At 44.5% G+C, this 26,938-nt stretch overlaps 2 protein-coding genes across 5 annotated transcripts; one reads left to right on the plus strand and one right to left on the minus strand.

Moving 5' to 3' along the window:
* The first annotated feature begins 3,694 nt into the window (after window positions 1-3,694).
* Window positions 3,695-7,850, plus strand: LOC114796938 (protein lifeguard 3). 4 transcript variants are annotated; one of them, XM_028991464.1, is made up of 13 exons: window positions 3,696-4,057; window positions 4,384-4,434; window positions 4,555-4,822; window positions 4,934-5,004; window positions 5,080-5,144; window positions 5,259-5,312; window positions 5,399-5,449; window positions 5,541-5,580; window positions 5,671-5,708; window positions 5,795-5,882; window positions 6,182-6,277; window positions 6,711-6,764; window positions 7,019-7,850. In XM_028991464.1, exons 3-13 carry the CDS (start codon window positions 4,558-4,560, stop codon window positions 7,166-7,168), a joined length of 972 nt encoding a protein of 323 aa, XP_028847297.1. In that variant the 5' UTR covers window positions 3,696-4,057; window positions 4,384-4,434; window positions 4,555-4,557; the 3' UTR covers window positions 7,169-7,850. The 4 variants fall into 4 exon arrangements, with proteins under 4 accessions (XP_028847298.1, XP_028847300.1, XP_028847297.1 ...); XM_028991465.1 differs by lacking the exon at window positions 4,384-4,434 and having other exon boundaries at window positions 3,695-4,057; XM_028991466.1 differs by lacking the exon at window positions 5,080-5,144.
* Window positions 7,851-9,316: 1,466 nt separating this feature from the next.
* On the minus strand, window positions 9,317-26,185 carry dars1 (aspartyl-tRNA synthetase 1). Its single transcript, XM_028992011.1, has 18 exons — window positions 26,044-26,185; window positions 23,822-23,927; window positions 22,840-22,869; window positions 22,609-22,666; window positions 21,884-21,976; window positions 20,177-20,279; window positions 17,470-17,572; window positions 17,107-17,187; window positions 15,780-15,839; window positions 14,037-14,148; window positions 11,827-11,961; window positions 10,921-11,068; window positions 10,562-10,708; window positions 10,391-10,433; window positions 10,232-10,312; window positions 10,042-10,153; window positions 9,892-9,963; window positions 9,317-9,788 (listed from the first exon to the last, which is right to left on the minus strand). The coding sequence occupies exons 1-18, from the start codon at window positions 26,064-26,066 to the stop codon at window positions 9,697-9,699; spliced, it is 1,599 nt and encodes a 532-aa protein (XP_028847844.1). The 5' UTR covers window positions 26,067-26,185; the 3' UTR covers window positions 9,317-9,696.
* Between the last annotated feature and the right edge of the window lie 753 nt (window positions 26,186-26,938).

Genomic DNA, 26,938 nt, shown 5'->3' on the forward strand with positions numbered 1-26,938 from the left:
GGATGTTTTATGCCAGGAACTGCTTGCTTTTTTCAGTAATTTGGGTATTTTTGGAGGGTCGTGGCGCCGCCTGCTGGTGGACGCGTGATTTACACCGCGCATCTTTTCTGGAGCTGGATGTTTTATGCCAGGAACTGCTTGCTTTTTCAGCAATTTGAGTATTTTTGAAGGGTCGTGGCGCCGCCTGCTGGTGGACGCGTGATTTACACCGCGCATCTTTTCTGGAGCTGGAGGTTTTATGCCAGGAACTGCTTGATTTTTCAGCAATTTGAGTATTTTTGAAGGGTCGTGGCGCCGCCTGCTGGTGGACGCGTGATTTACACCGCGCATCTTTTCTGGAGCTGGATGTTTTATGCCAGGAACTGCTTGCTTTTTTCAGTAATTTGAGTATTTTTGAAGGGTCGTGGCGCCGCCTGCTGGTGGACGCGTGATTTACACCACGCATCTTTTCTGGAGCTGGATGTTTTATGCCAGAAACTGCTTGCTTTTTTCAGTAATTTGGGTATTTTTGAAGGGTCGTGGCGCCGCCTGCTGGTGGACGCGTGATTTACATCGCGCATTTTTTCTGGAGCTGGATGTTTTATACCAGGAACTGCTTGATTTTTCAGCAATTTGAGTATTTTTGAAGGGTCGTGGCGCCGCCTGCTGGTGGACGCGTGATTTACACCGCGCATCTTTTCTGGAGCTGGATGTTTTATGCCAGGAACTGCTTGCTTTTTTCAGTAATTTGGGTATTTTTGGAGGGTCGTGGCGCCGCCTGCTGGTGGATGCGTGATTTACACCGCGCATCTTTTCTGGAGCTGGATGTTTTATGCCAGGAACTGCTTGCTTTTTTCAGTAATTTGGGTATTTTTGGAGGGTCGTGGCGCCGCCTGCTGGTGGACGCGTGATTTACACCGCGCATCTTTTCTGGAGCTGGATGTTTTATGCCAGGAACTGCTTGCTTTTTTCAGTAATTTGGGTATTTTTGAAGGGTCGTGGCGCCGCCTGCTGGTGGATGCGTGATTTACACCGCGCATCTTTTCTGGAGCTGGATGTTTTATGCCAGGAACTGCTTGCTTTTTTCAGTAATTTGGGTATTTTTGGAGGGTCGTGGCGCCGCCTGCTGGTGGACGCGTGATTTACACCGCGCATCTTTTCTGGAGCTGGATGTTTTATGCCAGGAACTGCTTGCTTTTTTCAGTAATTTGGGTATTTTTGGAGGGTCGTGGCGCCGCCTGCTGGTGAACGCGTGATTTACACCGCGCATCTTTTCTGGAGCTGGATGTTTTATGCCAGGAACTGCTTGCTTTTTTCAGTAATTTGGGTATTTTTGAAGGGTCGTGGCGCCGCCTGCTGGTGGATGCGTGATTTACACCGCGCATCTTTTCTGGAGCTGGATGTTTTATGCCAGGAACTGCTTGCTTTTTTCAGTAATTTGGGTATTTTTGAAGGGTCGTGGCGCCGCCTGCTGGTGGATGCGTGATTTACACCGCGCATCTTTTCTGGAGCTGGATGTTTTATGCCAGGAACTGCTTGCTTTTTTCAGTAATTTGGGTATTTTTGGAGGGTCGTGGCGCCGCCTGCTGGTGGACGCGTGATTTACACCGCGCATCTTTTCTGGAGCTGGATGTTTTATGCCAGGAACTGCTTGCTTTTTTCAGTAATTTGGGTATTTTTGGAGGGTCGTGGCGCCGCCTGCTGGTGGATGCGTGATTTACACCGCGCATCTTTTCTGGAGCTGGATGTTTTATGCCAGGAACTGCTTGCTTTTTTCAGTAATTTGGGTATTTTTGAAGGGTCGTGGCGCCGCCTGCTGGTGGACGCGTGATTTACACCGCGCATCTTTTCTGGAGCTGGATGTTTTATGCCAGAAACTGCTTGCTTTTTTCAGTAATTTGGGTATTTTTGAAGGGTCGTGGCGCCGCCTGCTGGTGGACGCGTGATTTACACCGCGCATCTTTTCTGGAGCTGGATGTTTTATGCCAGGAACTGCTTGCTTTTTTCAGTAATTTGGGTATTTTTGGAGGGTCGTGGCGCCGCCTGCTGGTGGACGCGTGATTTACACCGCGCATCTTTTCTGGAGCTGGATGTTTTATGCCAGGAACTGCTTGCTTTTTTCAGTAATTTGGGTATTTTTGGAGGGTCGTGGCGCCGCCTGCTGGTGGACGCGTGATTTACACCGCGCATCTTTTCTGGAGCTGGATGTTTTATGCCAGGAACTGCTTGCTTTTTTCAGTAATTTGGGTATTTTTGAAGGGTCGTGGCGCCGCCTGCTGGTGGATGCGTGATTTACACCGCGCATCTTTTCTGGAGCTGGATGTTTTATGCCAGGAACTGCTTGCTTTTTTCAGTAATTTGGGTATTTTTGGAGGGTCGTGGCGCCGCCTGCTGGTGGACGCGTGATTTACACCGCGCATCTTTTCTGGAGCTGGATGTTTTATGCCAGGAACTGCTTGCTTTTTTCAGTAATTTGAGTATTTTTGAAGGGTCGTGGCGCCGCCTGCTGGTGGACGCGTGATTTACACCGCGCATCTTTTCTGGAGCTGGATGTTTTATGCCAGGAACTGCTTGCTTTTTTCAGTAATTTGGGTATTTTTGAAGGGTCGTGGCGCCGCCTGCTGGTGGACGCGTGATTTACACCGCGCATCTTTTCTGGAGCTGGATGTTTTATGCCAGGAACTGCTTGCTTTTTTCAGTAATTTGAGTATTTTTGAAGGGTCGTGGCGCCGCCTGCTGGTGGACGCGTGATTTACACCGCGCATCTTTTCTGGAGCTGGATGTTTTATGCCAGGAACTGCTTGCTTTTTTCAGTAATTTGAGTATTTTTGAAGGGTCGTGGCGCCGCCTGCTGGTGGACGCGTGATTTACACCGCGCATCTTTTCTGGAGCTGGATGTTTTATGCCAGGAACTGCTTGCTTTTTTCAGTAATTTGAGTATTTTTGAAGGGTCGTGGCGCCGCCTGCTGGTGGATGCGTGATTTACACCGCGCATCTTTTCTGGAGCTGGATGTTTTATGCCAGGAACTGCTTGCTTTTTTCAGTAATTTGGGTATTTTTGGAGGGTCGTGGCGCCGCCTGCTGGTGGACGCGTGATTTACACCGCGCATCTTTTCTGGAGCTGGATGTTTTATGCCAGGAACTGCTTGCTTTTTTCAGTAATTTGGGTATTTTTGGAGGGTCGTGGCGCCGCCTGCTGGTGGACGCGTGATTTACACCGCGCATCTTTTCTGGAGCTGGATGTTTTATGCCAGGAACTGCTTGCTTTTTTTCAGTAATTTGGGTATTTTTGGAGGTTCGTGGCGCCGCCTGCTGGTGGACGCGTGATTTACACCGCGCATCTTTTCTGGAGCTGGATGTTTTATGCCAGGAACTGCTTGCTTTTTCAGCAATTTGGGTATTTTTGGAGGGTCGTGGCGCCGCCTGCTGGTGGACGCGTGATTTACACCGCGCATCTTTTCTGGAGCTGGATGTTTTATGCCAGGAACTGCTTGCTTTTTTCAGTAATTTGGGTATTTTTGGAGGGTCGTGGCGCCGCCTGCTGGTGAACGCGTGATTTACACCGCGCATCTTTTCTGGAGCTGGATGTTTTATGCCAGGAACTGCTTGCTTTTTTCAGTAATTTGGGTATTTTTGAAGGGTCGTGGCGCCGCCTGCTGGTGGATGCGTGATTTACACCGCGCATCTTTTCTGGAGCTGGATGTTTTATGCCAGGAACTGCTTGCTTTTTCAGCAATTTGGGTATTTTTGGAGGGTCGTGGCGCCGCCTGCTGGTGGACGCGTGATTTACACCGCGCGGAGAAAGGTGGGCAACAGGTCGTTTATTCGCCTTATTGCTAATTAAAAACGCGCGTCACCGTTTTCCTGCCTGATCGATATTAGCGGGACGCAAATAAAAGAAGAAAGAAAAAAGAAAAAAAAAAAAAAAGAGCGACGAGCTCGGAGGACTGAGGGGAATTAGGTAATAAATAATAAAACAGGAAATGTCAGCGGCGGGCAGATCGTCTGTCAGCCTGCCCAGAACCGACCGTCCCCGCTGCCGACGAGTTCCTTCCCTGAAAAGAGCCCTCTTATCCCGGTAAGTGGCCGACAAAAGCAGACATTTGCGTTGCTCTTTTGTCAGAAGATGACCGCCACACTGTCACAACTCGAGTGATGCCGTGACCTCCGTCAGCTCCGCCTCGGTTTTTTTCCTGCTGATTCCGTGAGAAATAGGAATTAACACGCGGTTTTCATCTCGCGTTCTTCAAAAGTGTGAATTAGCCAGGTTTCGGCGAGCCGGTGGTTTATGTGCGGATGAAATGCGGGCTCTTTTGGACGGAGGGCCGGGCCATGTTTATTTGATAAGATGTGCTCAGGGTGGATAGGATTGCTGCTTAAATCTGCTTCGTCCGCACTTGTGAGGCCACGCAGGGAAGAATTAGAAGAAAAGAGTGAACCACACCGCCACATTAGGTTTGTATTGATTTCATCATTTGAAAAAGAAAAGAGCGGCTTTGTTCATTTTAATGGGGCAGTGGATGGCCCAGCGGGGAAGGGTCTTCACCGGGCACGTCTTCGTCTGTGTCCTTGCAGGCCATGCTGAAAACCGACTTGCCGCCGAGTTACGAGGAGTCCAGGAACCACCCGTACGGAAATCCGCATGGCAACTACCCACAGCCCCCTGGGTACGGATTCCCGGCCTACGGCATCCCGCCACAGCCGCCGGTGCCCTACCCAGTCCAGCCGGGCATGCAGCCACCGCCCGCAGTCCGCCACTGCCCCGCCTTCCACTGCCCCGGGGTGCCGCCCATCATCCCCACGTACGGGCCCTCCGGAGTGCCCCGTTCCAGCCCGAGCACAGGTGGGCGCGAGCATCAGAATGTCCACGTATGCCCCGCCCCCCCTTTCAGATTTCTATCAATATCAATATTGTCTGGGTTTTTTTTTTTTTTTTTATTCTTATTAACTACAGGCGACGCGGAGGGATTTGCATCTCCTGGCGCCTGGGACAGCCGAGCCATTCGACACGCCTTCATCCAAAAAGTGAGATACGAATCCACATCACTGAATGCAACCGTTTCCCCTTTTTTTTTATGGCTCTGGCCATTTTTTTCACAGGTATACCTGATATTAGCCGCCCAGCTGATAGTGACGGTCGCCATTGTGGCAGTTTTTACATTCGTGTAAGACTTACCGTGTGTTATTCCGTACTCCTTACTCACTTTGGACATTATTCACTGCTAGGAAAAATATAGATTTAATGTTCTTGACCAGTTTGTATTACTGTTTTATTCCAGTGATCCTGTGCGTTCGTTCGTCGTCCAGAATCCAGCCGTGTATTGGGCGTCGTTGTAAGTAATCAACTTTTGCGCTCCATGAAACACCCGTTTAAGTTCACCAGTCATTGCCAAACTTACAAAAACGTCCCCCTGCACAGCGCCATTTACTTCGTGACGTACATTGTCCTGGTCTGCTGTGAAAAGCCCAGGTGAGCAGGTCCGCTTATTTCCATATCGCTCGCGGGACTTCATTCGTTTTATTCCCAGATGCTGATTTCAATCCCCATCGCCTTTCTGCAGGAGAGTCTTCCCATGGAATCTCATTCTGCTGTGTGTTTTTGTACGTTTCTCTCTCTCCCATCAATCTGAATTTCTTTATACCGATATGTAAAAATGTAATGTACTGATACATGAAATCTTTTATTAATAGACCCTTGCCATGTCTTACATGACCGGAACAATATCGAGGTATGACCCTGGTGCATTATAAATGTTTCCGGCTACATGAAGATGGCTTTATCGCTTTCCTGTTCTGTCTTTTTTTTTTTTTTTAGCTACTACGACACCAAAGCTGTATTTCTGGCACTCCTGATTACAGCCGTAGTCTGCGTCATTGTCACCGTCTTCTGTTTTCAAACCAAGGTACAGTATAGAGGCTGAGCCTCCTGTATCAGAGGCTGCCTGCCCCTAACATTTGATCGCGTGTGAATGTGCCTTTGTGGCTCGGATCAAATGGCTTCTTTGTCTGGGAACACAAAGAAGAACTGTCTCCTTTTAAAAATTCATGGCATTTTGTAAAAAATATGGTTTGCAAAGTGATGGCTTTATTTAGTTTAGATTAAACATTTTTTTTTACAGTTCATACACTTCATTTACAGTTCCTTTTGGACTATGCTCATTGCTGTTTTTTTTTCTTCTTCGGCTGAACACTTTTACTCCAGGTGGACTTCACCTCATGCACAGGGCTTTTCTGTGTGCTCGCCATGGTGTTCCTGGTTATTGGAATTGTAACGGCCATTGTGCTCTCATTCCAATACGTAAGTGACACCAGGACCCTTCTGTACCTAAAGTTAGAGTTTATGAGCCGTGTTATTGCTTGAGCATCCATCCCAGTTCACTTCTTCCAAACTAAATGGCGCCCTCTACTGGCTGAAGAGAGTAACTTTACTGGCCTTTTAATGGGATATAGAATACATATTAGATATAATATTGAAAAACTCTTCAGCAATTAAGGTATAACAAAGCAAATTTCATTATCCTGATTATTGAATGGTAATATAGGATTATTTGACAAATTTAGTGTGTTTTTTTTTTATGTAATTTCTCTTAAAAACTATGATCATTAGATCATTACATATCTATAGATGCCCTGTAGAGAATTAATGTGTAGTGTCTACATCCTTACAATACAAATTCCAGTCACCATTGTACTCCATTGTAACATGAAAACCACCCTTCTTCCCCTAAAAGGTTCCCTGGCTTCACATGCTGTACGCCGCAATCGGAGCAATCGTCTACACCCTGGTAAGTTCCTGGTAAAGACCCTGTCTTTACCCACTCGGCTACTACTACCCTGTCTGAGGGGTGGTAGTACCCTTGTGGGTGAGACACTCGCCTATGAACCAGAAGACCACAAAGTCCCAGGTTCAAACCCCACTTACTACATTGTGTCCCTGAGCAAGACACTTAACCCTGAGTTGTAAGTCTCTCTTGATAAGAGCGTCTGATAAACGGTGTAAATGTAATTTACTGGACTTGAGTTCATTCCTCCATTTTAGTTTTTGGCCTACCACACCCAGCTGCTGATGGGGAACAGAGCGTACGCCCTCAGCCCAGAGGAGTACATATACGGAGCGCTGGCACTCTACGTCGACATCGTCCAGATCTTTATGTTCCTGGTACAAATTACCGGAGCCTCGTCGGAGTAGGACCGGCAGAATAAGACCTCACCGGCCACTTTATTACGAACACCTACACCATATGTTCATGAAGTACTAAACTACACACAGGCACTTGTGTAAACTAACCCGACAGGAGGCTAGAACCCATCTCATGCCATGCACAGTCTGTATAGTCACGAACGCATTTGGATAAATCTTTACCTTGCGGTGACTGTGATGTGGTTCAAACCCCAAATAAAACCCACATTATCTGAATGTACGGATAGAAGGATGAAAACTGGGGGTGGAACCTGCTGTACCTTAAAATGGTCAGGTTGCATGAAAAACCTATTTAAAATGACATTTCTTGACAATTGGTTGTGCCTCTATAGAAACGCCTTGGGCACCGTATGGACACAGATGTACCTTCCATTACCTTCTTATGTAGATCAGACTGTTTCTACAGTAAAATACGATTATATCGTTTTTGGTGAATCACGCCTGTGCATTTATTGGATTAAGCAGGTCCCTGGCACCTGGTAACATGGTGCTAATGCACTAATGCAGATAACTGAGCATTTGTTTCTTCATCATGACATTATTTTATCAGACCATACAATAGCTGCTCATATTAATATACACGTGTTGCATAATTCTACCTACTACAGTTGTTTCTCATGCGGTTTTCTGAGTGAAGAGTTCTTTTTAACAGTAGTATCACTCTGTAGCCACCGGGAGCAAAGTGTGAATACAAACTTATTTCTAATAAAATGTGTTCATTTTTCTATCAAACATGGTGTCCCGTGCTTCAGTGTGGTCACCAGAAGTCATCACATAGTATTAGCATATGGCTGGATTCTGCATCTAATGCTGCTGGAGTGATGTGCTGTCCACTCTGTTTTAATGAGACTCTGATGGGAGAAGTTGCTCGGCACTTTGCTGTCTATCCGTCATGGCCTTTAACTTTGTACCCATAGATGTGACCATTTTTGACAAATGACCGTGTCCTTGTTGGCCTTTGAATAGGTTTGGAATTTGCACTACAATCATTTAGACAGTCACTAATGTGAAAATAACTCCCTAACCCTACCTTCATATTTTCATCCTGTGATCGTGAGGTCAGGCTTCACAGTGCAATGAAGGTGAACGAACGTGGTGACCGAACAGGTGCTGGCTACGGAAAAGCCGCTCGGGGAGCAGTGTGTGGGGACGGTGCTTGGCGTTTTGGGACCCGAACCGGCAACCTTATGGTTCCATTTCTTTACCCCATTATTGTATAGAGCCAAAAAGATTAGTGTGATTGTCCCCAATATTGATGGACCTGACTGTAGCCTACATGTTAATGGAACAGTTGTCTGTCAGGCTACAGCATAGATTCTAAACTTAAGGTGGTGAAACTTTTCTTTTCCTCGTCTAGCGGTTTGTGGAGGGCGTGCAGTGGGCCCTACTCCTCCAGGGACGCTTTTAACACAAACTGCTCCACTCGAAAGCAAAACACAATTATTGGATGCAGCCATAATCACAACTCAATCACGAGCACCGACTGGCACAGTAATGAAAGTAATGAAATAGTGTGGTCCTGCGCTCAGCTTATCAGACTGTTTTTCTCTTCCTTCTTCAATTATCAGTCCTCCTATAATGAGCTGCACCTCCAACTTGATTTCAGACGCTATTTCCTGCAGGCCGCAGCTTATCACTGCCCCGGGCTGTAGGTCGCATGTCAACTCCGCGGCAGCAAAGGACATAATGAAGCCTGTGACATTTAAAACATCCTCATGAGAAATCAAATCTTTTCTAAAACGTATTTATTTAGCTTCTGACAGCATGGAGTGGTGGCAGAGACCACGAGACTGAAGAGAAGGTTGAATTGCGAGCCAAAGTAATTATGCAGGCCGTGCATAATTACTGAGACCACAGACATGTGGCTTAACAGCATCTGGAATGGAAACTACACTCATTCATTCATTCATTCATTCAATCAGCATCCTGAGATTTAAACATTTTTGGAATGTTTATGATAATAATTATGATAATTATATTATAATTAACAATTATGCTTGAAACAAATATACATTACCATTATGTATGTACGTCTCATGTGTGTCTTTTTAATCAGTATTGTGTTACCCCATATTTTAAAGGCTGGGGCACAGACCCATCAGAAGATCCATTCAATAACGAAACCGAACCAGATCACATTGTTACTTATAATTATTTTATTGTACATTCTTAAAAACATATTATACAATTAACACTTAGGTGTAAGTAGAAGATGAACGTTATGAATAATCTGTAGTGTGACTAGTACAAACCTGTACAAAAACACACACACACACACACTCAGAGCCTAAGTGAGAACTGCACCGCATGTTTCTAATTTCCACCTTCTCACACAATGTTTTCTGTTTCCTTTCACATGGTTTAGATATATTAGATCCTTCTTACTCTGTGTTACTCTGCAGACCTGGCAGATTTGCATTAGCACAGTAATTAAAATGGTGCACTGGTTGCATGTTAATCAGTGGTGTGGCCCATCCTGGTGGTCTGTTCTGGCCAAGATCTGCACTGCTGGGCCCTCAGGGGGTAAGGCGTTTAGGGTCACGGGGGAACATAGAGGTTTGGCGAACGTTGTGGAGTCCAAGGTAGAGCATGGTCACGCGCTCCAATCCTGCAGTACAAAAAAAAAATTCTAATTTCTTTAAAAAAAAAAAATCTACCAATGCTTGATCACTAACAAGCAAAACAAGCAAAGAAAGTTAAATCTACTTTACCGATGCCACCACCAGCATGAGGCGGAGCCCCGTATCGGAAGGAATCGATGTATGCCTTGATCTTCTCCAGATCTATGCAATCAGATATGGTTATTAGCACATGGTGAAAGAAAATGTCAGTATCAACAGACAAGTGATGCGAGAACTGACCGATGCTGTGGTGCAGGGCCCTCTCCGTCAGCAGCTGGGCATCGTGGACTCTCTGAGCTCCGGACAGGATCTCCTCACCTCTCATGAACATGTCGTAGGAGTTGGAGTATTTCTGAAATGCCAGAGGTCAGGTGAGGAGCGTGGAAATTTAACGCACGAGTCAGTGAAGGTTACAGAGTTTCACGCTTACGGGGTTGCTCGGGTCAGGCATTGTGTAGAAAGGCCTGACTGCCAGAGGGTATTTGTCCAGAACATAAAAGTCGGTGTCGTACTGAAGGGAGAAAGAACGGTGTTAAGGGGTTAAAATCCTCCAGTTACTCATCACTTCTTTCTATTTCTGTATAAATACCTTCTCTTTGACAAGGCGGCCAAGAAGCTTTTCGTTAGGCGTGCTGCAACATGAGGACAAGCACTGTCAGGACATCACAAATATTCATTTCTCCAGATATAATAATAATTTCAGAATGTTTGCATGGGTAGGTAAGGAGGTGTTTTAAAGAATTAGATCGGTGCCTCTGACCTCAGGTCCTCCTCATCACCCATCTCCACTCCGGCAGCTCGCAGCATAGCCACGCCCTCTGTGTACTCCAGCCTGAGCGTGGGTTCCAGGAACTTAAAGGGCTCACTGGGGTACTGCTTATTCACCGTCTGGATCTCCGTCTGGAAGCTGACACGAGTCAAATATTATTATGCCTGGATTCAAATGCCATCAAAGGCATTTTAAAGCCACACTTAACTTACAAAATTTCACCAGCAGAGGACAGTAAAAGACTGTTGCATTATAAACTACATTTGCAATTCATAAAGCATTTCCTTTATTCCTTAAATATGCCATAAAATCATATGAGTTATAAAAGGTTCCATGACATGGTGCCTTACTGATCTCTGAGCCCTTTAAATATCTGGACCATGGTGTCGGTGATTGAGTCGATGACCTCATGGTAATGGTAGCTGAAGGCCATCTCAATGTCCAGGCCCACAAACTCAGTCAAGTGACGATGAGTGTTTGAGTCCTCAGCTCTGAACACTTGGAGTGAGAAAAATGTTAATATCATTAATCATTTAGAATCTACTTAGTTTGTCCCACTCGTTCTCCATGGCAACTTTTTAATCAAGTAAATGTAATATATTTTCTAGCCACTGGTGGCAGTTGTGGCGCTGTTCCCAGTTACCATTGAACACGGAATGAAACACGTGGGTCTACATGGCATGCCATCGTGTACCAGAAATCGAAAAAATGTGTCATTAAATGTAATGGGGTAATATTCAACAAAGTAGATCTGCTGTTGTCCACAATATTATTTACTGCCATTCCATACTACCAACCTGCCAGAAAGAGGGATTTGGCCTCCATCCATGGCGCTGAAATATGATGCATTATACCAGTCTGTTTTGTGGTATACAGCATAAGATTTACAAACTTGTACACCTTAGTAATTGAGACATATGGCCAGAAGAGGGGGCTGTTGAGCTTCACAGTCCAATAAAGCGTCACCACTGCTCTTTGTAGTGTATAATTTTAAAATTCAACATCACTACCACAATAATATATTAGTCTCCAATATTCTTGAGCAATAAACCTGTATTCAGTCATTAGTGCTGCATAACAGATTTGTTGTATTATTTTTCAAAATTTATCATTAATAGCATTTCCAGTATAAGTCAAAGCCTGGTGATTTCCAAGCGAGTTCTGTGTGTCAGCGTAAAAACAGTGGGGTGCTTTCCAGCCTTCAGCTGATGGAGCCGGGTTCAGTGCTTAGTGGGGGTGGGACAAGGGCATCTTACCCGGGCCCACGCAGAAGACCTTGTCGAAGTCCGCGCAGATGCACATCTGCTTGTAGAGCTGGGGCGACTGGGCCAGGTAAGCACTGGTTTTGAAGTAGGACACCGTGAAGACATTGGCTCCTCCCTCGCTGGCGGCTAAATGAGACGGACCCCCCGTTAGTGACATTAAAACATATTAAACCTGTTGCTTATGTGCTGGGTCAAAAAAAAAAAAAAAAAGTGTCAAAAAATGCCTTTTTTTTTTTTTTTTTTGGTCTTCAAAAGACACTGTGTACAAGCGCCCACGTATGAGGCACACTGGGTGTGTAGTGTGAAACGGAAATGCGGTTTTTCGTTGAGTACAGGATGATCTCTTTGCAGCTGGGCCTGGCACTTGCGCGCCCATTTTTTTAAAAGAGTAACCGCTGAGGGGACAGCTCGTCATTGGCCACCAGAAACATCCTGAAATGCTCAACCGTCAGTAGCGCAGCCATGTCGTAACTGAGACGTTGGGACACCAGTCATCAGGTGCTGCGTTGCCCCACCCCTTCGCCCTGATTGGAGGCCCAAAAAAAGGAGCATATATAAAGAAGGCAAGACCTTCCTAAAAGTGCTTCCTCTAATGCACAATAACAGAAGTTCTACTTGTTTTCCGTTGCTGATGCGTATCTGAAAAACACCAGTCACAAGGCTGGGCTGTGCAACAACAAAAAATATGTAGATTACCATGGTGAACCGTGGGCCTGGCTACCACACTGGCCCTAAAACCTTGAAAAGTGACACACTAAAGCTCTTAATAGGTCAGTGGAGCTCAGTGTGGGTTTGATATCCAGCACGCTTCTGTGTGAGGCTAAGCGCATCTCCAACTGAAATTTCAGCCTCACGCTCCTATTTACGTAGGTCCACACGTTCCTCCTATTCTGCAGGCTGATGTGGCCATGTGGACAGAGAGTGTGAACCTTGTGGTCTTGAGTGCGGGGTCTAATAAAGTACAATGGTAAACAAATGTCCAAATTAATGCCAATCTTGACTGTTGGGCTTTGCACTGTTGGTCTTAGCATTATGACAGTGAAGTGAATAACATCGATTAGGCAGGAAAATGGGGAAGGATTTGATCCACTTTGACAAAGACCTAATTGTGAAGGTTAGACAAAAAGGTGATGGCATCTGCAAAACTGCAGCTCTCAAACGATGTTCGTGCTCTGCAGTGGACCACTGGTTCAAATATAAAAGACTTTTAAGACCTTTTTTAAGGCCACTTTCAACAGATTTAAGGAATTCTGTTATTTTTTTTGCCTTTGTCTATGTTAACAGACTCATATTACCTGTACTGCTGCAAGCCACTAGAGGGCAAATGTGATTTTTTTTTCGGTTTGTTAAATGGGAGTCATTTCATTTACAGCATTTATCAGACGCCCTTATCCAGAGCGACTTACAATCAGTAGTTACAGGGACAGTCTCCCTGGAGCAACTTAGGGTTAAGTGTCTTGCTCGGGGACACAATGGTAGTAAGCGGGATTCGAACCGCATGGTTTTCTATTGCCCATTCGTGGGGAGTTAGGGTGCCATGTCTAGACAGGTCAGGACTCATTTGGCACTCAATATTAGTCAATATTATGGCTGATCATTGTATGAGGTTTGTTGGACAACATTTTTTGAGCATGAGCTCAGTCTTGTGTGTTTTTCTAAATTAACCTCATTTGACTCATTTCCCCCCATTGTGGTTTTGGGAGAGTGTATATATCTTGGAACAAAACATAGATTTTCTTCTGGCTTCCATCATACCCCTCACTCAACAGTCCATACTTTCCTTGGAAATGGCCATAATATGCAGGGCCCGATACCCCTATGAATTCCTGTTGCTTCCTTAACCTTGCCACTGGTCTCTAGGTAGGCTCCTTGACCTTTTATCATCAATTCTAGATGAATTTTGAGAAATTCTGCTCCTGGAGGACCACTTGCAGACTGCTGCACTCATTACACACCTTTTAAGAAACACCAGAACATTGTTAAGGTGGGTTGGAATGATAACTTTGTGACAAGAGGTCACACCATCTCACATGAAAACCTAAGAACCTGACAAACAAGGGAGTAGCTGCTGCCTTCATCTACTCATTCAGGGGTAAGAAAGTGAACAGTTCAGAGCTCTTGTTTTTTCTGTAACATTTCTGAGAAGAGGAGGAACAGGAGGTGTGGAGATATGAAAAACAGATGCTGGCACATTCAGATACCGGAGATGATCTTGGGGGTCTGGATCTCCACAAAGCCCTTCTTGATGAGAGTGTCTCTGAAGAGCTGGCAGACACCAGACTGAAGACGAAAGATGGCCTGGCTTGTTGTGGTCTGTGAAAAGAGTGGGAAGAAAAAAAAAACGAATGCAACAGCAGCAGAAGAAGAAGCGGGTGAACTGTGAATGTGAAGTTCACACAACGCCTACACCTCTTCACTCAAGGAAGTTGGAAACATGAGGAGAATGGAAGAAAAAAAAAAAAAAAAAGTCAGACAAATGTATTCATGAAGTTCCTGACACTTGCCATATCTGATGGACCTAATGACCTAATACCCATTTTGGGCCTAACATCCTCAGAAAGAGCTTGTAGTTCTTCAACAAGATTTGGAGAACCTCATCATTGAGTGCATCACAGCATCCATTTAACCCAAAGAGCAAAGAAGCTCTCCCTAAGCACACCTGGTCCTTTACTTTACCTAAAAACATATAGAATCTAAAGAGATTTTACTTCTCAGTTAGAACTGTCACCGCCCACACTGGAAACAAAGCCGGCGACGACCGCAGGCAGTGATTTTTTTTTTCTCAGGTTCTTTACAGTGGCGGCGTTGGGGTCTGATGAGAGTAATTGGAGTAGGTGGGCAGCTGTCTGAACTTTCTCGCCTTGTTTTCACTTCTCTCTGTTTGCCCGCTCTGCGGGGGGTGAGGACGATGGGAGGAGCTCTGTGTGCGTCACTCTCTTGTTTACAAGACTGCTGTAACCAGACTGGCCAAAAAAAAAAAAAAAAAAAACTGCTGTCTTGTGGTTCAGTCACATGGCTCCATCTCGCATATTTGCACATTTCATGTAGCTAATGTGCTTTCAAGTCGTCGGGGGGAAAAAAGGGTGGAAAAAAAGCGAGAACGTCGCACTTTTTTTTACAAAGAAATTACAGAGCAGAAAAATAATCTGGAGGCAGTTCAGAACTATTTATTACTGCGTTTTACAGCTAGTTACCAGCTGTCTGCAAAACGCAACCTGGTTCAGGGTTCTGTGTTCAAGTGATGTACTGATAACAGGACTTCCCATGCACTTCTGTAGAATGCATGTGAGGACAAAAAAAATGAATTATGTGCTACTAACAATTGCTGTCACTAATGCTACTATTACGCCACCACGGTTATACTGTAACCGAAATATGGTAAAACATAGATGCATAAGGGGGTCAACAATCAAAATATTTCAATAAACCTTCAAACTGTTTTATTTCAGTAAAATATTTTTTTAAAAATCCAGACAGACACCCAGTATTTTTACAGAGCTGTTTTTTTTCTTCTTCGTATATGAAATATCTATTAGATGATCAAAGTTGATAGACTAAGGTGTCATAAATCCTAATTTGAATATATGAACCGTCTGTAGCAAAGCTGCTAGTGTCATTGTCATTAAAACACTAAAAAGTGACCATCCAAATGACCTGTTTTGTGCGTTTTTTGTATTTTGTCCTGTGACGCAGGACTAGGTTTGGATGCAGACACCAGTCACCATGTGGTTTGTGCTGATGAAGTGCTCATCAGGAACAGGTGCTTAAGTCCAACTGGGCGAGAAGGAATGCCATTGCTGTGGAACTTTCCCTCCAGTCCATTAGTAGCTTGCTAGATGAAAACAATGATCTTGGGGGTTGTGTTGGTTTGTGGGCAAAGTGGAGCTTCACACTAAAAGAAAGAGTACTATGGGTGTATATGGGAAGTAAAATGTCATTCTTACTCTGAGATCGATGACTCTGTTGTCCAGTTTGGTGTCCTGGTTGACAGTGGCTCTGGCTTCCTGGAATAAAGAATCCAGAATGAGGCAGCAGTTTTGTCTTCGACTACATCACTGTGGTCAAAGCACTTGAAAGTTGTGCAAGGTCAGTCACATGACGTTGCAATATTGTGCTTAGAGAGTTTTGCTTTGCTAACAGACCACTGAAAGTACCGCAGAACTCAGTTTCTGAGCAACGGCAGCAATACAGGATGCCAAAAGTCCCCAAAAAAACCATTCACCCTTTTCTCTAGACATCATCTATTACAAGAAACCGAAAGGTAGTTTGGCTGCCACACATCATAATCACAGCCGCCCGGTCGCGTTCCTAGGCAGTGGCCAGGCGGGTCTGCTGCACACAGAAGAACACCTGGTCCACAACTGCAGCCAGGATCAGCTTACTGAGTAAACAATCCCCCGTCTGTATCCCCGGTGTCTTCTCTATTTAACTCAACCCCAAACCCTATCCTGTACAAGCCTGCATAGATTTACATTCATGGCATTTATCATGTAAAATGCATTACCAAACCCACAATCTGGGGGACAAAATCATCAGAGCATTTCCACCCTAGGTTTGAGAACATCATGAATAGGACCTAGTTGTGACCTACCAACATGGTAGCAGTAAAATCCAGCTTTAACATTTTGTTTTTGGAGGGTTTTTTCCCCCCAGTTAAATACATATTACAGCAAGTATGTAGATCTCTTTGTTGTTGACTTCAGATTCAGACCCCATGCATCAAGCTGTGAAAATTGTAGCCCACTTGGGGCAACTAATTATGGGATATATCAGACTGTGGTGGTCTCCAAAAGATCCACACACACACACACAGCGATGATAAGGTGTCAGTGACATGGGCTTCCCATTAAAAAAATAATGTGGCTAAATTGGCGAGCTGGATAATTCTGGGGTGTTGTTCTGGGGTTCTGTGAAGCATCAGTCATGGATCAAATAAATGAACATCCCTGGTAAAACACGCAGAACTGCTCATTTTACCATGAAAAATTGGGTGCATTTTATTGGGTAGTGAAGGGTCAAGTTGTGCTGGTCACATCAGCAAAACCACATCGGATTTCATGTGTCCTCCTGTCTATGGGGATCTGGACTGAGGAACACTGTGACTGAACAGCCTACTGATGCATTGTACTGGGAAAATAAGGTTGGCTGAGAATTCTGTGTGTGGAAAATGTGGAAGTGATACAGAAGCACAAGGTGTCACTAAAAAGGGAGCTGGTTAAACAAAGGATGCTCTGAGCCACTGGTAAGACTGGGGCCATGATGGGCGCTCACCTCATCCCCCTCTCCCTCAGGCCGGACTGCATCCTCCAGCTGCAGGGGCAAGCGTGGCTCAGCTTGGCTGATCACAAAAATCTATGACAAAGAAAGTCAAGAGTGTGAGGATGGAAGGTAGAAAGAGACACTGAGAAAGAGAGACTTCAAACACCTCTCAACAACAGGAAAAAACCCTGAAAAAAAAAAAAAGTGATAAAAGTGAACACACATATAGACCTGCGATCTGTAAAGGAAGTGAAAAATAATTGGGCCCCAGTTTGAGATGAGAAAACTGCTTTTCATCGAACCCAACTCCCCTCTTCCACTGTTTCTGACATCCCTTCGTCTTTGGTCCTGAGGTCACATGTCCAGGCCACGTACCCTCTCAATGTGCAGCTCAACGTCCTGCTGGGAGCAGCTCTCGATCTTCTGCTCCACGGTTCTCACCACAGCCTCTACGTCCACGATGCTCTCCTTAGTAATGCTGTCGAGAAGGAGAAACATAGAACATTATGTTCTAATGTTTCCCTTGTGATGCATCTGAAGTGAGGTTCTTCTTTTTTTAACAGCTGAAACAAACAACTCCTGGTTGCAACAGGCAACCCACATTTTCAACACTTTACACCTAGTTAATGTACTTTGTGGCCAACATTTTTTTTTTTTTTTTTTTTAACAAAAATGAACCAGAGCAGATGAGTCAAGACTGTCAGTCGCACTCTCAAATCAATCAGAAAACGAATCAAGGCTCTTAACCGCACTCTGCTCCTCCGCTCCCTTGCGCCCCCCTCCACTGCACTGATGTTTATAGCGCTTCTGAAGAAGACACCCCTCAGAACGAAAAAGCAGGTTCGATGGAGCACCCCCCCACACACACACAAAAAAGGAATCCTGCTCCTCGTCTCATTACGGAGGACTAATGACAGCTGAGAGAGGGGAATGCCGAGCCCCAGCCAGCTGCTGCCGAGAAGCTCTGAACTCTGCTGGGATCTGCTACACAAATAAAGCATCCTTAATACCGCGGGCGAGCTGCGATTAACTCTTACCGAGGTGATTGGGGCTGCCTTGCGTGAAATATGATCTCTCAGAGCAGTGCATTTTGGGAATTTTGTAAGGAAAGATGAAAATGCTTTGTTAGGTGCCATGAAAATTAAAATCAACTTCAAACATACATACAGTGTCATCTTCCCAATACTAATGTATAATATTTATGTTATAAATATGACTAGGTCTGTCAATCAAGGAGGAACATGTGACCAGACTAATTAATATATGTAGTCTGTTCACACATCCAGATGGAGGTGGAAGCACGTTCCTCCTGTGATTGAGGTTGACATGCCCAGTCATATTTAGAACATCAAATTTTATGTAAAATATGTATAAATTTATTGCAACAATGAGCTTGCCTCTCTTCTGCAGTCTTTTTAGACGCAAGCTGCATTTTGCTGGCTTTGGGCATGTACTCTGCACAATGAAAATCTAAAACAAGATTCTATACAATTTAACTGAGTCTAGATCGTGAACTGCAGAATTTACAGTTCTACGTCCGGCAGATAAACCTGACCTGCCTGTTCACCTTTTGCCACTCTGACCAGTGACCTCAAACACGACACCGTGTGACTTCCAAAAGGTTCACACTCTACCTCAGAGTTGCTCTACTACAATTATATTACGAGGGGGAAAAATCTAATTCACCCTCTGCATTTCTGCAGCATATCCAATTTGTCACTTGATGTGGTTCGCTATTATATTGTCATGGGAAATAAAAAAAAAATAAAATAAAAAAAACCCTACTTGCTGGAAATAAAGCTTAAGAACTGGATCCCTCTATGACTGTTCTATGCTGATGCTCAAAAACATTTCAAAAGGAATGTCAGTTTTTTTATTAGTATTATTAAAATTGTTTTAATATCTTTCCCCCCCACCATTGAGCGTGCTGCACACAATCAACACAACTGCCAAGTCAGACCACAAGGATTGTGAAATTACAAAGAGGAACCGACTCCGGCGAGGAGTTTGCGTGATAACAGTTTTGGTATCTCATGACTGACGCGTATGAGAAACCACAATGATCCAGATCCACAGTAGCCCGAGAGGTAATATTACTAATGACTGTGCTTTTAGGAGAAGATGAATGTAAATAAGAGATTTGATGTGTTAAACTAAATTAAAAAAAAAAAAAGATAACGACCTGGGAGCGTTCCCAGTACCTGCTCCCCTGAACACCACATTCAGATCCTACAGGAGGAAGTGACTGAAGGTCGAACTGTTACTGTGGTTCCGCATGTGATTGCGGGGTCAGGTCACGTCAGATGAAAGTTCGCATGACACAGGTCAGTTTTTGTTCTGAAGCCTGAGGTTGGTGAGGTTGGTAGCATGACTACTCATCAATAAATGTGTAATATACAGATCATATTCTACATATGAAACATTAAGATGTACAAAATTACATGTAATAATAACAAAAATGTTCTTTAATTACATAGCATCTTTCAGACATGAGCTGCAGCTCAAAATGCTTTAATTAACAGGTACAAAAAATGACCTATAACCAAATCATATACACGTTGATGAAGATATGTAATCAGAACTGATTCAGAAGACTGCTGGGCCACCACACTGCTTTGAAGGTCCGGACAGAACAAGGCGTGATTCATTCTGGAATGAAGATTCTCAATGGAAATATCTATTTTCCTGCTGTCACCATTCATAATGGTTTGAACAAGCAGTCAGACATTAACTATTCAGTGTAAGGGTTTTCCTTTCCAAGTGATTGAGGCGGAATTCTCTAGAACGGTGACGCTGCTCGCTACCTGTAATTGGGCTGGTCCTGCTGATGGACCCCTGCCCGACCAGCAGTCCCTCATTATCAGCACAGCTTTTAAGCCTGAAGTGCATGTTTTATCCTGTCGCAGGAACAGCCTTGTTTAAGTGTTGACGGAGTGCCGCGCCCGGCGACGAGAGCAGAGCTTTTGTCCCAATGTGAAAAATTATCGATATCCCACGAATGTGTAAAAGCGCCTTGAGCCGCTCGCCTTTTCCCACCATTGTTAGACGGAGCCCTGCAGGAAATCGCCGGCCCCTCACTCACTTGGCGGCAAACTTCACCATCTGCTTGCTCGCGCGGTCTCCCACGGCGACGAGGGCCTGGACGTTGAACTGCTGCTGACGGAGGACCACGAAGCACTGCTTCCCTGTGACAACAAGAGGCAGGTGTTACCGACCGGACCCCAAACCCCCTCCCCCCTTCTGTTCTCACGAACAGCTTCACCCTTAAGATGGTCCAGGTACTAAAGCAAACCGCTCATAAACATCCACTTCGCTTTGAAACTAAAGTACAGAGGCTGGACGTCACCGAACTGCTACCTGCCCGCCTTGAGCGCCGCGGACCACCCAGACGCTTTGATGTAGTACGGGCCGGTACAAGCTACGGGGCTGAGCTGGAGGCCTGTGAACCTCAGGATGTTGTTCAGCTCTCGAGGACATCCTCCACTGAGGATAAATGAATGAATGGCGGGAAGGGAGAGGGGGGAGGGGAAGGTGATGTGGTGGCGGGGTGTGTGTGTGTGTGTGTGTGTGTGTGTGTGTGTGTGTGGGGGGGGAGCAGGTCTTGACATGGAAGCCATCCTGAGAGGAAAGCACTCTTGAGATATAATCATGATACGGCGGTTTATTCAACACCGCGCTCTTAGCTCAGATGTGTACGTGCAGGCCTACAAATGCCAGAGCGGGGCCAGCGTCAGGGGGTTCATTGTGGTGGAAAATGTGTTAATACAATGAATGGTCCATGGTGCTCGAGCCCGTAAAGATTATTTATTTATTTAAAGAGGTCAATGTCTATTTTGTGTAACAATAGGATTAATTGACTTTTTCCTCTCTCTCTCTTTGTCACTGTCTTTGGCGAAATCATGGAACTAAACAATAGACAGTCGAGGCTGATCTCAAAATGCTGACGTCCATTAGAGCAGTTTATGATGCATTAAGACACCAGTCACTCTGAGGTGGTTTTGAAGAATATAATGCAAGAAACATATTTAGTATTTGTTGTAGCAGGAGAAAGTGAAGTGTGTTTGATGAATCTGTTTTTTCCAGAGTCGCCTCTTTTTACCTTCACCACTGTCATCATCAAAAGCCGCTTGATGAGACGCTCATTAACATGAGTGAATGATAAGAAATTGTTCAGCATAAATCTTTTGGACCGTTGGAAAGGTTGTCCCCGTTTTCTAAGTTAAGGTGGTAGAGAGATGCCAAGAGAGTAAAATGCTGCAGGTTTATTACAGAACCTCACGTGTTTTCTTAGTGCTCGGTTTGCTTCTATATTGTAAAAAAATGCAAGACTAAGTACTGTCTGACAATCACGACACAAAGTTTGAACCAACTGTGGGGGATGGGGAAAATATATATGTATGAGATATATATATATATTTCAGATTCAAAATTAAACTTGGGGACAACCAACCAAGCAACAGACATGCAATTAGTTTTATTTCTGATTGGCGCATGTAAGCGTGTACATTTCCCATTATTATCACATGCAGGCCATCAACCACGGCGACAGATTCAGTCGGCGTGAAGCTCCTTTGGCCCGTGTCGCTCGCTGTTTACACAACTCTCCGGTACACTTGGGGCTGAAGAGCCCCTTCAGCGCGGAGACGGCGAACCTCCGTGCACACAATGGTGAGCAGGGACACTTAATCCCTTCTAAGGTTTCGTGAACCAGATAGCATAATTACCCCCGGTTTGAAGTCCCTCCCCACTTCACTTTTTTTTTTTTTAATTGACCAAAGGAGGGATTTACCTTTAGCTCTGCTGGTGTGGATTCTGGCGCGTACCCAGATTAGCTGGTCAGCCTTCTCAGGTGTCAGCTCTTCGACACGGACCAGCACCCTGTCTGTCATCCGCCAAAAAAAAAAAAAAAAAAAAAAAAAAAAAGCATCTTTCACTGTGACATAAAAGTGTCCCCTATTTCCCACACATACAGCCCTCACCTACAAAGAGCTCCTCTCAGATTACAGAGCCACCAGGGCCAATAAATATAACGTACAGCAGGTCGCCATGAAAGCTGACCATCAACCTCAGCCTCTTTGACGGTGACAAATGGCCTCTGTGGTCACCTGTAATTCTGAAGAATCTTCAGCTCATGGGACGTTCGTCTAAAAGCCCAGTCGTGGCCACATGAAACGGATCACCCACCCACCCCCCCCGAACTCTACTCATCCTCCCAGACAGCCATCCAGGTGGAAGCGCTGTTTGTTCTCCGCCATTAAAACTGCAATAAAAAGGTAAATGGACGCGCTGACGGACGGGTGCTGCGCCTCCGCCGCCTCCACGATTAGTCATCACGCTCCCTTCAAATCCCCCAAAAATTCTGCTATCCCACCACTTCTGACTCCTCCGTGCGACTCATTATTTACTTATTCTACTTTGTGCACAGGATCAGATGCCCCAGAAGAGCAAAGGGCCTCTTTGAAACCGGGAAAAGCACGAGAACAAATGGGAACGGAGCCGCTCCTCCTCACTGACCCAGTTTCTGCTGAGACTGCACCATTGGAGAAACGCCATAGCGGTCCTTGGCAAAGTCCTAAACGAAATCAGACACACACACACACACACACACACACACACACACACACACACACACACACAAAAGAGAAAGGCGGGGGAGGAGAAGAGAGACAGAGTTGACACCATGAAGCCGGCCGGGATAAATACACCTGACTGGAAAGGATCCCGGTGATGTTTCAGTTCACTCACATCCTCGTCCGCGTTCTGCTGCTCGACGGTCTGAAAGACAGAAAGAGAAAGAATCAGCGTAACAGCAGTGCGACAGCTCTCATTTGTTTATTTAATGCATTAAATGCACAGCATGGGAGGAAAGAGTTGACTAAACTGTCTCATCATGGTTATGACGACGGCCTGCAAGTGCTTTAAAAATGCTTGTGGAGCTTTTCAGGAGCTCATGTCTGGATCTCATGGTTTTTCAGAACTGCACGTAAAAACTGAACTGGAACTAGTAGTGGTTAACTAGTGGTTATTTTTCTTGCTATATTTGGAGACCACTGAAGCACACAGTGACGACAGTTTTCGTCATGTTTGGTTTCAGTGCCAATTCATTCATATTTTAAAATAGGCCATATGCATAAACGACTTGGCATCAATGCATCGAAGATCAACACTATAGCAAAAAAGCTGTGATTTAAGACAAAATGCTGCCTTCCAGATTTTGCAATTGTACTGAGGTTTTCAGAACAGATGATATCATTATTGAGGACATTTTATCGTATTGATTGCCAATAGCGCACCAATTAACATGATTCAAAAGACTTGTTATTGTTCACTTCTCCCATCTATTTTATATTCTTATAGTCGCTTAATTGGCGTTACAATGTTTGTAAAACCACTTCATATTGTCCCAGTATATGAAATTTGCAATAAGAAAAAAAATCTCTCCTCAATGAAATGCTGCTACACCCACTCCTATTTACTTTTGGCCCAGTTTGCACCAAAACAGGTTCTTTTTGGCAGAGGAAGAAGTTCTGCAATCCTCACATGATTAATATCAGTAGTCTTTGTTTTGCTAAAGCAATAGTCTGATTTGAGCTTAAATGGGTCTTTGTCTGAACATACAAACACTGAACAACAAGGGTGGGAATTCGACCCCCTTCCCCTCTCCACACACACCCAATGAGTGCCAGCCTCCCCGTTGGGGGTCGGCAGGGCGATCGGGAGCACTGACCTGCTTGGCCTGCTTCTCTGCCTTCTTTGCAGCTTTCTCTGCTTCCTTCTGCTGTTTCTTCAGGGCTTTCTTGGACTGGGTCTGTTGCTCCTCCTCCGCCGCCGCTCTGGAAGCCGACACGCAACACAAACATCTCCGTTAGCGGCTCCCCGGCCAAATCTCTGTGCCACTTCCTCACGGGAAGCCCTTTGGCTGGTGGGAAACAATAACTTCCAGCGGACAGTCTACCTTTAAACCCATTATTCTCTAAGCTTCTAAATGCTGCAGTGCCAAGTGCCTTTATAAACTTGTTCGGTCTGAGGGTCAAGAAAGTCAAGAGTATTATGGCTTGACAAAAATAGCCAATTTTTAAAACACGCATCTGTTTATTCATTTAATCTAAGTCTGGGTCGAATGTAATTAAATGTATGTAACGTAAACGTAAAATGCATGGTAAAAGTAGGGCTGGAGCAGAAACAGCATTTCCAATTGTTGAAGAAACAGCTAGAGTAACATTTACACACTAGCTAGCAAGAGGCAAATGATCGTTCAGATTTGGTTTAACTTTGGGTGATAAGGTGGCAAGAAGCTGCCCTAACTCTACCTAACTGGAGTGGTATGAAAATAAATAAAATGTCCTGGTGCTGTTCCTCTATTATTATAATCATGCACCCAGTAGCAGTTGTTCAAAATTCTGTCATTTATTACTATGAATACATACATCAGACAGAAAAAAAATTAAATAAACATTTGTCTGAAATATTATATTTTTTGCATACTAACAGATAAATGTATGTGCAGCAGTTGAAAGGTTTCTGCAACAGGAATTGCACCATATACCCATAAAATGGCGTTAAGACAGCCTTTGGCCTTAGTTGACCTGAACTAAGAAACATGAGATTTTTTTTAGTTTTTTGAAGAAAAAAAAAAAAAAAAAAAAAAACGAACTATGCTTACAATGGATAAGTGTATTAATATGAATATTTAGTTTGCAAATGCTAAAAAGACTTTTTTTCATATTTGAAGCATTGCCTAAAACAGATCCAGTAAATCATATTGAAATAAAACGGTCATATGCTATTCCATCCAAATGCGTTGGATAAGCAAATGAATGAGTCCGGCATTTCAAATATTTGAATAATAATTTTCATTCCTAAAGCTCCACAGTTTAAGAACGCAATTCATTTACAGCCAACAGGAAAAAGAACGATGCAGACAACCAGATGAAGACAAATGAACACACATGGACGTGCATTTTGTGTAGTATCATTTTACAGCCCAAAGACCACACTCTTGGCACAATTATGAGTTAAATAATACCGATGTACTCAAAACTGACTACTTTTGTATTACATGGGGATAACTGATGAGGTCAGTATTGTAATAATAACTGAAACTGGGCATTTATATAGGACATTTAGTCTGAATGCAGCACTTGCTTTTTGGAAGTGTTTGCCCAAATGCTGTAAATGAATGATCTTCAGCACAAAACTGAAAGTGTGCCCAGCCCACTGACACAGCATCCCAGTGTAATTAGATGATTATATAAAAGTATTATATTTGGGTCAGTGGTGGCCTAGCGATTAAGGAAGCGGCGGTAATCGGAAGGTTGTCGGTTCGAATCCCGAGCCGCCAAGGTGCACTTAAGCGAAGTTGCTCCCCGGAGGCCTGTCATGGCTGCCCACTGCTCACTAAGGGTGATGGTTAAAAGCAGAGGACACGTTTCACTGTTAGCTGTGCTATGGTGTGTCACATGTGACAGCTAATCACTTTCCAGTCAGGAAAGTGCAAGAGACAAAAACCCTCACTGGGAACAAAGACGTGTAAGCACACATCAGGTTTTAGCTACTGCACTAAATGTGATGAACAAAATTGACTTGGCACCCAAATGATCAAATTCCCTGGCTGGAAATGCCTTTGCTGAAATTCCCTGATATTCACATAACTCCACATGTGTTAATTCATAGCTTTGATGCCTTGATGCCTGTAAATGGTCATGAAAATAAAGAAAACACATTGAATGAGAAGGTGTGTCGGAACTTTTGGCCGGTACTGTATATACAATACTATATAGGTTCAGCGATGTGGAATTGTGAAAACCTCCACTACCGCGATCGGCGCCGACCGCTGATGCAACCAAATGAAAGTGGGACTGCTAGCACTGCTAGCCCGGCGCGGCCAGCCACTGCGGTTAAAACTACCTCGGAGGGGGAATTAGCGTGACATGTAATTAATTTACGTACCCCTTCACGTCTTCTTTAGTCATGACTCGGCTATACTTTCACCTCCTGACAGCGGCCGGGGAAGCGTGAGCAGTTCGTGCTTGTTCGTTTACGCGAACCGAGGGGAAAGCGTGTGCAAAAAGGACGTATTTTGGCGGCGCACCACAGAAGCCCTCAAAGTAGTCCGTGTAGAAACAAACGACGAAGTTTTAGAGTTCCGCCTCGTTGACAATGATTTGGGCTTTCACTAAAACTCATTTCTACCAAATACCAATGGGGCCACTTTTCTTTCGCCAATTTCACTTTTACAATGTGGCCATTAAATAAGGGTTTAGCAAATCTTGCAATGGTGTGGGCGCCCATTGCTCACAAAGGGTGTGCTGTGCTTCACAATGATAAGAACTAAACAATCACTTTCAATTAAGTCCAATTCTGCTAAGTTCTAGAATATCTGATTGCATTTTCAATACATCTGAAAAATGAATGAGCATTTATGTGATCATATGATATGTTCCAATATGTTTTTATCAAGTATAAAAGCATTGTACTCAAAGTGATTGAAAGCCATGCTGTTGTTTTATTCGCAAGATTCGTAAGGATTTTCAGGAGAAGGAATCAAAAGGCAGAGATGCCATGGAGCCTCTCTAATAGCACTTTTAAAAGCCTATAAAGTTGCAGAGGAACTAGACCGGCTCAACTCAGTGAAATGTAAATGTTACAGTGTCGCCTTTGCATAGGGACTTTTATGATAATGTGAGGGCCATTCCGTGGACATTTCCAATTGAAAACCCATAGTCTCTTCCACGGTCAGCTGACCCTGCAAGCACGGGTTCAAAATGACTGCAGATCTTGTAAATCTGACGGGGGGGCCACTTAACACCCTGTTAGAGTCAAAAGATATGCTAATGCTGCAGAC

This window comes from Denticeps clupeoides, chromosome 9 (genome assembly GCF_900700375.1).
Source record: "Denticeps clupeoides chromosome 9, fDenClu1.1, whole genome shotgun sequence".
Taxonomy (NCBI): Eukaryota; Metazoa; Chordata; class Actinopteri; order Clupeiformes; family Denticipitidae; genus Denticeps; species Denticeps clupeoides.

Coding starts and splice junctions, on each gene's coding strand:
- LOC114796938 (XM_028991465.1), top strand. CDS start 4,558: ATGCTGAAAACCGACTTGCCGCCGAGTTACGAGGAGTCCAGGAACCAC. Junction 4,823..4,933: donor CCGTTCCAGCCCGAGCACAG/GTGGGCGCGAGC, acceptor TATTAACTACAG/GCGACGCGGAGGGATTTGCA. Junction 5,005..5,079: donor GACACGCCTTCATCCAAAAA/GTGAGATACGAA, acceptor TTTTTTTCACAG/GTATACCTGATATTAGCCGC.
- dars1 (XM_028992011.1), bottom strand. CDS start 26,066: ATGACTAAAGAAGACGTGAAGGG. Junction 23,928..26,043: donor ACTAAAGAAGACGTGAAGGG/GTACGTAAATTA, acceptor GTCGGCTTCCAG/AGCGGCGGCGGAGGAGGAGC. Junction 22,870..23,821: donor CAGAGAAGCAGGCCAAGCAG/GTCAGTGCTCCC, acceptor TCTGTCTTTCAG/ACCGTCGAGCAGCAGAACGC.